This window comes from Sceloporus occidentalis, unplaced genomic scaffold (genome assembly GCF_023333645.1).
Source record: "Sceloporus occidentalis isolate IW3139 unplaced genomic scaffold, rSceOcc1.0.p SCAF_14, whole genome shotgun sequence".
Classification (NCBI taxonomy): Eukaryota; Metazoa; Chordata; class Lepidosauria; order Squamata; family Phrynosomatidae; genus Sceloporus; species Sceloporus occidentalis.
This window is the reverse complement of record NW_028316994.1, coordinates 17994812-18006004: the sequence shown is the minus strand read 5'-3', so window position 1 is coordinate 18006004 and position 11193 is coordinate 17994812. Positions and strand designations below refer to the sequence as shown.

The 11193-nt window shown below is 48.8% G+C and overlaps 1 protein-coding gene across 1 annotated transcript; it reads right to left on the bottom strand.

Annotated features, from left to right (window-relative positions):
• Positions 1 to 1434: 1434 nt before the first annotated feature.
• ELP5 (elongator acetyltransferase complex subunit 5) lies at positions 1435 to 10652 on the bottom strand. The gene is made up of 8 exons (XM_089480948.1): positions 10532 to 10652; positions 9523 to 9583; positions 8940 to 9020; positions 7297 to 7523; positions 5454 to 5647; positions 4674 to 4781; positions 2573 to 2673; positions 1435 to 1803 (listed from the first exon to the last, which is right to left on the bottom strand). Exons 1-8 carry the CDS (start codon positions 10638 to 10640, stop codon positions 1695 to 1697), a joined length of 990 nt encoding a protein of 329 aa, XP_089337074.1. The 5' UTR covers positions 10641 to 10652; the 3' UTR covers positions 1435 to 1694.
• Positions 10653 to 11193: the final 541 nt, after the last annotated feature.

The following is an 11193-nucleotide window of genomic DNA, read 5'->3' as shown; positions in this document are numbered from 1 at the left end:
GTTTCACACTGAACATGCTATGCATACTGAATATGTCAAGGTGGTTTAACAAGAAGTGGGTTTGCCCTCGGATTCAACTGTACTTCTCAAAAGTGTGTATTTGGTCAAGGGACTTTGGTTTTTCCCCCACTGCACATGAGTTTGTAAAAATCAGAGCAACTTACATTGGTCATGCCTCAGAAGCTGGCTCATTTCATCATCATCATCATCACTATCCTCTTCCTCCTCCTCCTCTTCTTCCTCGTCTTTCTTCCTTCCTTCCTCCCTCCTCCCTCCCCCTTCCTCCTTCCTCCCTCCCTCCTCCTCCTCTGCCTCCCGGGCCCAAGCGGAGGAGGAGGTGGGTGGCTGCCTTGGCGCGCTCCCCCCCCGCCCGCGCGCCAAGGCAGCAGGCAGGCAGCCACCCACCTCTGCGCAACTGCGCTAGGCGCTTGCCTTGGGCCCGGCAGGCAGAGGCAGAGGAGGAGGCAGGGGTGCCTGCCTGGCTTGGCGCTCCCCGCCCCCCGCGCGCGCCAAGGCAGCAGGCAGGCAGCCACCCACCTCCGCCTCCTCCTCTGCCTCCCGAGCCCAAGGAAGTGCCCAGCGCGGAGGCGCGCGAGGCGGTGGGTGGCTGCCCGCCTGCTGCCTTGGCGCGCGCACGCACACGCGTGGGGAGCATCAAGCCAGACAGGCACCTCTGCCTCCTCCTCCGCTTGGCATGGCCTGGAACCGAGGAAGAGAAGGAGATGGCACGCCCGCGCCCACCTCCCCGCCACCCTCCCCTGCCTCCTCGCGCGGCCGCGCCACCCACCTCCTCCTCCATTCCAGGCCGCGCGCAGGAAGCACACCGCCTCCTCCTTCGCTTCCTCCACGCGGCCTGGAACGGAGGAAGAGGAGGAGGTGGGTTGGCGCTGCGCAGGCCCCGAACCGGGGGCTGGGGGCCAAACTGGACCGGGAGGGGGCCCCCAAAAGCGGATTTGCCCCAGGGGCCGCTGGAATATGGCATCCCTAGATCAAGGAGACTCCGCCCTCCATAACTGTCACCCGCCGGCCTGAGAGGGAGTTCACCAGGCGGGTCCAGCTCCATCAGGACTAGCCTGAGAGGAAGGAGACTCCGCCCTCCATAACAGCCATCCGCCGGCCTGAGAGGGAGTTCACCAGGCAGGTCCAGCTCCATCAGGACTAGCCTGGAAGAAGGAAGAGCCCTCCCTCCAATCCATCTGCCTTGGTCCAGGCCTCAGAGGGAGAGAAGGACCACTGGACCTCATCCCCTTTCCCTCCACCATTCCCTTCTCCTTTTGTGTCGTGTCTTTTAGATTGTAAGCTTGAGGGCAGGGAACTGTCTGATCAAAAATAATATTGTAAGCTGCCCTGAGAGCCATTAGGGCTGAAGGGCGGGATATAAATACCTAAATAAATAAATATAATATAATAAATAATGAACAACAGCAGCTCAGGTCTTGGTCTTTCTCTGGGCAGCATTCATTTCAATCTGACTCTGTGGCTCTGTTTCCAGCCAATCTAGCATCTCTCCTCAAAGAAGGTCCACCCAAAGCAAAGGCTCTGCTGGGAGTTGCCAACAAAGGCTATCAAGATGGAAACCTCGGAGGAAGGCACTGGAAAGGGCCTGGTTCTGTCCTTTTTGCAGAATCTCGTCTGCAAGACCAACCCGGCTGGGCCTCCCATGGCTGACAGTTTCATTTCCCAGTTTGTGTGTTTCATATATCCAAGTCATCGTCTGGATCCTCATCATCTATGTCATCCGCTGCGTCAGGCTCATAGTAGATCTTGCCCTGGCTGGTTGGCACCTGTAGCAGAGATGATTTCCTGGAAGGAGAGTGGAAAAGGAGGTTAGAGGCACTGCGGTGTACTATTTGGAGGCTCAGACACAAACAGAGAATTGAAAAGGTTTAAAAGAATGCAAACCACAAACATAAAAATCTAAAGTAAGTTATAAAAAGATTGTGTGCCCCACTGTGCATAGAGCCACTGTACTGTCTATTCTCCTTTATGGGTCTGAAACATGGGTCACCTATCACCAACACCTACAACTCCTCGAACGCTTTCATCAGCGCTGTTTACGCACAACTCTAAGTATACACTGGATTGACTATGTGACAAATGGATCACCAGCATTGAGGCCATGCTATTGAGGATGCAGCTGCACTGGGCAGGACACGTTTCTAGGATGAAGGACCATCGCCTCCCAAAAATAGTATTCTACAGTGAACTCACCACGGTTCAGCGTAAGAGAGGCGCTCCAAAGAAGAGATACAAGGACTCCCTGAAACAACATCCCTGGCTAGTATTTCGATGGGAGACTACCAACAAATACCAGATGCCATAGGCTATGTTTCAAAGGAAGAAATTGTCAAAACCACCTCTGAGTCTTCCTTACCTAAAAAAACTCTAGGGTATTTGTGGATACCATAAATTGACAGGTGACTTGACAGCATACACACATAGGCTCATAAAGCAGGGTTTTTTTTATGCAAGCAAATAAATAAATAACTATCCAGCATGACAATCAAAATAAAAGTGTAAGGATCCAGGAAAAGTGTGGGGGAAGGAAGATGAATTGATCAGCCATACTTACTTCTCCTCACTGAACTGATATGGGAGAGGCACTGATTCTTTTGCCCGGCGCTCAGCTGCAGAGAGGCGCAGGTTAAAGGTTAAGTTGGCTGTTGGGTCAGCCTAAAGGGATCCAAACACAGAAGAAAAGCAGTCATCAAAATCAGTTGGGAAGTCAAGTAGAGAGAGAGAAGAGTGCTATAACCACAGTAAACCAGACAAAATCTTACATAAGAAACTTGAGAAGAACAACCATGTTGGATCAGCTCAAAGACCTACAGCTACTTCAGCATTGTGTTTCCACAATGGCTGATCTAGCACCCTTTCACACTACATGAATATATAGTACTATAATTCTACTTCAGCTGTCATGGCTGCATCTTGTGGAATTCTAGGATTTGTAGTTTGAAGAGACGCTAGCGCTGTCTCACTGAGCATTCTAAATGCCTCTATTTAAACTGTGATCCTAAGAGGCCATAGGATGGGAGCCTGGCAGTGAAAGCGTAGTCACAGAACTAGACTTGTAGAGTGTGAAAGGGCCCCTGATAAACCCAGGAAGCCTATAGGCAAGATTGGAGCAAAAGAACATGGCCTTCTCATTTGGTCCCATATTCTCCATATTCAGAGGCTACTGGTCATTATCCTCACATCCTCTCTGCCAGCCCAGTCCATCTCCAAAAGAAAGCCCTGGGAGGAAGAGACTGGCTGGCCAGCTGGACAATCTCCAGTGTGAGTGGCTTGGCAGGTTTCTGGCAGCTTAGCAAGACTGGGGGGCGGGGTCTCCATGAGGAGGTGAGTTGGGGTCACACTGCCCTAGAGTACTCTGAGAAATGTAGGGGTGAGGAGGAAGAAAAGGGGATGGACATAGATATGCCCCCTCCAGCAACTAAAGGTGTGTGTGTGTGTCAGTTTTGGGGTCAACCATATATGTGTTTAATGTATTTCAGGTTGGTATATGGTCTTCTAATGTATTTTAGAAAATTTAATGTTTGAACTTCATACATTGTTCCTTAAATCTTACATTTATTGTCTTTTTACATGCTTTGTTATTGTTTTAAATTTGTATTGTTTCAAATATATTGTCTGCCTCCTTGAGTCCCATTATCAGAAGAAAGACGTAATATAAATGAAGGAAATGTTGTTGCTGTTGTTGTGTAGGGTCTCAAATCCCGCACCAAAGGTTTACAAGTAGGTGATGGGGTGGGTTATCTTGCAAGTAGCTGATGGGGCTTACAGGCCTGTACCTGGCTATTATAGGCCCAGGAGAGGCCCTTTAAAAAGCAACAGGAAATGACCAAGCCACTGACCATGGGGAGAAGTTGCTCTCTATGCTCCCTGGAGGTCTCAGGAACACTCTTAGGGAGGTTGCCTAAGGCCCATGGGCTGCACTTTCATCATCCTGGTTTACTCCCCTTTTGAAGCCAAATACACTAGGAAAGCCCACCAGATGTACATGAGCACCCTTCTCCTCCAGCAGTTATTCCTCCAGATAACAGTTGGGAAAGGTGAAATGACAAAGATGTTTCCCACCATGTGCTGAGGAAAGCATTTAATCTGAGGGGAAAGCAGCTAGTATCCTTCCAGTATCTCAGATATTATGAAGTTCAACTACTGAAGAACTGAAATCCAGCAGAGTGCTCCTCTTTTTGCCAGGGACCGGAAATCTGCTTTAGTTTTAGAATGGACTTTTCAGTAGCTGTCCAAGGTCCTGAACTGTTTTGGGGTTACTGCTTCTAACATTTGGGCAGTAACCCCAAAACAGGGGTTTCAGACACACCACAACACCAGGCACCATTGCCAGCAACCCACAAGACCCCTATGTTGTTTTCTCATAAAGCACCCTCTGCCCACCGCCCTCCATCCTGGAGTCAAGCCACCTAAATTCCCTCATCATTCAGACTCAGCCAACACAACTTCCCTGGCTCAGATCATCTACAGGTCCATATAAGTTGGGAGCAGAACTTGGATTTTTTTAAAAAACCCTTTTGGGATGATGATGGCCCACGTTTTTCAGCCAGCAAGGCCAGGTGCCAAGCTATCTGGCAGTTCTAATCCAAAATAAAAAACATCCCCCTAAGCTCTGGTTGGGTGTATCCCATTAGAGAAGGGAAGGGCATATATACCGTAGAAGAGACTTTATCCTTCTCCAGATCTTCTCCAGAAATGCCAGCTGGGGATGGCTCATCAAGGTGTTTCAGGGCAAAGCCCGAGAGGACTGTGAAGTATTCTTTCTGGAAGAGGAAAGAGAAGACACAGGATTCAGGGGACAGGATAGCCAGATATATCTGTATTTGGGCTTCCTTTTTCAAATGGATTCAAATGAAAAGAAAAGAGATTCCATCTAAACATTAGGCAGTGTCTCCACGCTGGCTGAAGTTCCTCCACAGTTGCATTGGCCACTTGCTGATTTGGGGATGGGGAGTGGCAGGGGGAGAAAGAGGCCTTTCCTTATCTAGCTACTCCGTATCCAGTTCCACTGACTCTATAAGGTGAGTTATGGCTGCAAGGGAGCTCTTATCCATCCCCCTGAATTACGCATCTCAGAATTCTAAGCACCTTACCAAAACTAGAGATCCTGGGACTATTGTCATGACAGTTAAAGTAGGATCAAAACGCTATAAATATTTAGAGTAGGCAGAGCCATACATTGTCTGCCCCTGGCTGAACCATAGTCCTGGGGCTATTTAGCAGAGAATTCTAAGTACTTTTCCAAGATACCAGGATGCAACAGGATGAACTCATAGTAGTTAAAGAGATATGAAATTGCTAACTGGGTAATGCAGATATACTAATTGCGACAGGTTCTTCTGCTCAAGGAGCAGTGGAATTCCTCTGTAGACCAAGAAGAAGGTACTTACTCACTTATGTACTCATGCGCAGATACACCGCCTGTCAGTTCTCACCTTCTGGGTCACTTTGTTCCTTCTCTTCCTGTGAAATGTCACAGCAACTCGGGGAGCACCGTCTTCTGCTAGGAGGGATCTCGAGTGTTGCTTCAGTGTCACCACAACACGGGCCAAGGCATGCAGGGTTTCAAGCTGTCCTGGCTGGTGTAAGTCTCCATGAAGGAGGGCTACAAGTGTGCGGATCTTCAAACCTGCAGGGTGAACAGTCACAGAAATCCTGAGATTTTGCTGCTCCCAGCTTGCCATCAAACCAAAGCATTCTTGGAAGTCCTGGAAGAATTGTAATCAAGCTCTGACAGATTCAAGATTTGAGAAGTCAAAGGCATCTAGAGCTTGGGAAAAAGTAATTTTGGACCGTACACTGGTTGGAGGATCTGGGCACATGCTTTTGAGAGTTCATGCCAATTGGAAACAGAGTTGGCAGGGGAGATGATCCTTTTTTCTGGACTGTGACTTCCAGAATGCCCCAGCCAGCATGACTATTGGCTAAAGAGGAAGAGTCAAGGGCTCTGAATGCTTCCTCTTTTTTGTTTGGAAGCTTTCAGAGCCCTTGTCTCTTCCTCTTTAGCCAATAGTCATGCTGGCTGGGGCATTCTGGAAGTCACAGTCCAAAAAAGGATCATCCCCCCAGCCAACTCTATTTCCAATTGGCATGAACTCTCCAGAGCATTTGATAAACAGAGAGGAAGAAAGAGAACTTTCCCAGTTACAAAAGAACTCAATATCCTAGAAACCTAGAGATGGAAGAGATGCCAAGGGCCATCCAATCTCACCCCATTCTGCCATGGAGGAATACACCATCACAGCACTTCCAACAGATGGCCATCCAGCCTCTGCTTAAAAACCTCCAAATAAAGAAACTCTACTACCCTCAAAGGGAGCAGTGTCTTCCACTGTCAAACAGCAATTACCCTCAGGAACTTCATCCTAATGTTGAGGTGGAATCTTTTTTCTGGTACCTTGAATCCGTTGCTCCATATCCTATTCTCTGGAGCAGCAAAAAACAAGCTTGCTCCATCCTCAACATGACACCCTTTCAGATACTTATTGTGTCTCCTCTTACCCTTCTCTTCTCTACATTAAACATACCCAGCTCCCTAAGCTGTCCCTCACAGGGTATGATATCTTGAAACAAAGCCTTTATCAACCCTGGAAATGTCTCAGCAGATATTTTGGACAATAACTCCCAGAATCCCTGACTTCTAGCTGGAATAATTGGAGGTGTGGTCTAAAAGCATCTAGAAAGAGAAAGTGGAGGAAAGGCAGTTTTTACCACAGATGGGGGAGAATGACCCTGGGACCTTCCATGTCAAATCCCTGTACTGCACCACTCAGCCCTTGACAATCCATCAATTTACCTATCAAAATATTCATGCTCTACCCTATATCTTAGGATGTGGAGCTTTTGAGGCCCGATTAATTTCATTCAACTTCACACATGTGTTGTTGATGTTGTCACGTGCCTTCAAGCCAGTTTCAACTTATGCCAACCCTCTCCTAAGGCTTTATCAGCAAGATTTGTGCAGAGGAGGTTTGCCATTTCCTTCCTCTGAGGAACACAGCAGACTAGGTTTCCATGGCCGAGTGGGGATTCGAACCCTGGTCTCCCAGAATCCTAGTCCAACACTCAAACTAGAAGCCTAGAACTCATGAAAATGAACTTTTCCAAGCTCTGGGAAGAGTCAGGGACTGATGAAACACACCGGTTTACAAGCCCCCCCCCCCCACCAATATTGGCTGAGGTGTTCTGGGAGATAAAGTCCAGAAAAGTTTTCTTTAAAGCTTTAGGAAGAAAGAGCCTGTGGCCAAAGAGACTCTTGGCTTTACATTTCTCACTCACCAGCAGTATTTGCTTTCTTGGGCAGCTGGGCCAGAACCTGGCAGATGCTGGGAAATGGCAGGCGGAGAAGCAGCCAGCTGAGCGAATCCAGTACCACCGTGGCAGGTCCCTGCGCCATCTGAGCCAGGCGCACTGCCAACTGCGGTGCCAAGAATTCTTCCGCAGTTAAGCCGCTTCCTATTCCAGACCAGCCAAGGGGATCCCGGAAGCCATCATGGACTGATATCCTTGGGAGAAAGTTGGTTATTATCAACAAGAATCAATGCGACCTACTGAGAAAATGTCCCCCAAAAGAGGCATCTATTCATAGTTTAACAAGTTAACATTTTATAGACTGTTAACTTACATAATCCCTTGGCAATATGCATCCGGTTCAGAGAAGCCACTGATATGCAAAGCTAGCTATGAAAGTCCCAAAATGTACAACCTGTTCATAGCATGGGGGATTTTTTTTTTGGGGGGGGGACTGCAGCTCCTGGCCATAGGGTTGGCTGGATTAAACTGAAACCAAACATTCCACCTCAACATTAGGAAGAACTTCCTGACAGTAAAGGCTGTTCAACAGTGGAACAAACTCCCTCGGAGTGTAGTGGAGTCTCCTTCCTTGGAGGTCTTCAAGCAGAGGCTGGATGGCCATCTGTCGGGGATGCTTTGATTGGATTTCCTGCATGGCAGAATGGGGTTGGGCTGGATGGCCCTTGCGGTCTCTTCCAACTCTATGATTCTATGATTCAAATGACTTTTAAAAATTGATTACTCATATTTGGTTTTAAAAAAACCCCACTCCTCTGGCTATTATTACTGTTGCCCAGTGCTCTTACTGGAACCACAATGACTGTTGAGGCACTAGAGTTCTAAGGCTAAATATCTCACAAAACTACAAATCCCTGGATTTCTTATTATTGAGCCAAGGTAGTTAATGCCACACTGCGTTATTTCTGCAGAGCAGATGTGGCCTTCTAGTTGAAGGAAAAATATATAAAAATCACATTTGGGTAATGGTTTGGATTTCCAGAGTGCAAAATGGTCCCTTGAACTTGCCAAGACCCTTCCAGAGTCAGTAACAGAGTCTAAAGTTTTTTAACCAAATCTGAAGTCTTGCCATCCTCACCATTCAACAACAGGACAATACACAGAATAACATGGAAATCGCTTGTCCCAACCCAGGGTCAGACAGAGAGAGAGAGAGAGAGAGAGAGTGTGTGTGTGTGTGTGTGTGTACAGACACACACACACACATACACACACACCACTCACTTCCATGCCAGCATTCTCTGAAGATGCCAGCCACAGATACTGGCGAAAAGTCAGAAACAAACTCTTCTAGAACATGTCCACATAGCCTGAAAATCCCACAAAAAACTATGGATGCTGGCCATGAAAGCCTTCAACTTCACATCGCCTTGTTCTGTTTACCTGATTCTTTATTCCCCTCCATGTCAAATGCATACAGGTCGCTTATTGCCAGACAAGAATCTACAGTGGACGCTATCATATAAGCTCCCAGGGCATCTTGATAAGACAACAGAGGTGCAGATGTCTGAGCCAGCAGCGTTACCCTCAATCTAAGCCCAAATTGGCAAAGAGCCTGAAACTATCCTAAGCAATGGGAAAAGAGAGGGGAGCTTCACTCACTTACTCACCAGGAGGCTACTTCAGCAGTGAATCCAGCCTTGAATTCTTCCTCTGGGACATCGAAGCTAAGCACGTGAACATATTCCCCCCTAAAATGAATTAAGCACAAGTCGAAGAAAGACACTGCCCATTCCAAAATCAAAAGAAAACAGAGAGGAAGAAGGCCTTCTCCTCTGTCCCTCCATCCTCTCTGGGACATCTGCCAGGAATGTGACACAGGGCCTTCTCAGTGGTTGCTTCCAGCACTTGGACTCCTTTGTTAGAGAGACAAACTAACCCCCCAAATACAATGGCCTCCAATATACCCCTTCCCATCTTCAGGGATTCGATTCCACCACTCCACCCAACCTTGCAGATGGCAAAAAATGTGCCTTTCCAAACTGCAGGACTGCATAGGATGCATCCATGGCAATGGACATGGAATAGTCGTTCTATAGTCACCTAATGTGAAAGGCCCCCAGTATGATGCAGAGGATTTTCCCTACAGATCTATGGGAAGAGTGTTGGCGATGGGGCCTGGAGCTAATGGATCTGCCTTTGGGTGGAAGGGTTGATGCCGGGTCAGTAGTTTGGGAATCACTGACCACCCACCTGTGCGCTGAGGCTGCCACGAAGCTCTTGAGCAAGGTTCGGCCTTCGCAGCTGACTGAGTCTGCCAACGGAGAGAGGCAAGGAGGTCAGAAAGCTAAAGGGATCCCCCAATTTCTTCAATGCTTCCCACAGTGGGCCTCCCCCCACTTCAAAGCCCCCAACGCTTACTCAGTTCACAGATTCCTTCATTCAGCTGCCTGCAGTAACTGGAAGGAAAGTGAGACAAGACACCCAGAACTAGTTCCTATCTTTTGGACTAGGACTCCTCTGTTACTCCACCTAAAGCCTCCCATTCACACTTACAGAGTCCCTCATCCACCTTCCGGCAGGATCTGCAAGGAAACTCTTGCAAGTTATCAACAGCTAGGAAATGCCCCCCCCCCCCGCCTTGGACTGCAACTTATTTACTTATTTATTTATTGGGGGCATTATCTTGCCCCCCTTCAGCCCCAAAGGCTCCCAGAGTGGCTCATAATGAGGCCCTTCCCTGCCCTTAGAATCTAAAAAGACTTGACACAAAAGGAGAAGGGAAGCTCCTCTGCTGCTCCCCCTAAAACCTCCTTCCAGCCTCTCAGGTCCAAAACGCACTGCAGAAATAACCCAGTTTGAGACCCCTTTAACTGCCCTGGCTCAATGCTAGGGAATTCTGGGAAATGTAGTTTTGTGAGACATTGAGCCTTCTCTGTCAGAGAGCTCTGGGGCCACAATGAACCACCATTTGAACCGGGGCAGCTAAGGCGATCTCCAACGGGGTTGTTTCTGCAGTGTGTTTGGATGGGAAGCCCCTTCTTTCGGACTACAAGGCCTAAAGCCCCTTCCAGCCTCTCACAGATTCCCTCGCCGCCTTCCTGAAGAACCTGGAAGTAAACTGCGTCAAGGCATCATCCAGAGCTGGCTAGGAAACGTCCCCTTTTTGGACTCCAACTCCCAGAACTCCCAGCCTGTTTTGTCCAGCTCTGAGCTAGCGCCCCTCTCCTCCATAGGCCCCTCTTTCCTGGCACAGACCCACCTTGGAGGAGGACAAGCCCCTCTGCCCCGCCAGCCACCAGCTCCCCCAACACGAACATCCCTCCTTCCTGGGCCCTGGCGCCTGCTTCCCTCCCTGTCCGGCGAGGCATGCGCTCTCTCTGCGCTCCCCGCCTCCCTCCCGCGGGCGCCGCCGCCGTCTTCCGGAGCAGGAGAGCCCGGTTTCTGTGTCGGCCAAGAGAGCGCTTCCCTTCTTTCTTTCACTTAGTCTCAAAGGGGCAGTTTTACTCATATTGTAAGCCGCCTCGATCCATCCGGAGAGGCGGGATATAAATTATTATTATTATTATTATTATTATGTCTCTTTAATTTCAGAGCTTTTAAATGTCACGATTTCCCGCTTTGTCCCAAAGAACAGACGTTTGTCTGCAGAGAAGAAACAGGGACATTATTATCATTAGTATTATTATCATTATGAACCCTCTAATTTCAGAGCCTTTGGATTTCACGACATTTTCCGCCGCCGTAAAGCACTCCTGGACGCGGAGCAGTTCTTCCCTGTCGTAAAGCGCGAAGCCCTGAGGCTGACTGCCGGCCGGCCGGCGTCTCCTGCGTGCGTGCGTGCCTACGTCGTGCGTGCCTACGTCGTGCGCGTGCGTGTTCGCTGCTGCCGTCAAGCAGGGCGCCCGCATGCCCCTCCGCCGT

Bases quoted from the DNA above. Each gene is read 5' to 3' on its own strand.
- ELP5 (XM_089480948.1), bottom strand. From the start codon at position 10,640: ATGCCTCGCCGGACAGGGAGGGAAGCAGGCGCCAGGGCCCAGGAAGGA. The intron at 9,584-10,531 runs GTGGGTCTGTGC...CTCCGTTGGCAG, and splicing joins GGGGCTTGTCCTCCTCCAAG to ACTCAGTCAGCTGCGAAGGC. The intron at 7,524-8,939 runs GTGAGTAAGTGA...CTTTCTCCCAAG, and splicing joins ACTGCTGAAGTAGCCTCCTG to GATATCAGTCCATGATGGCT.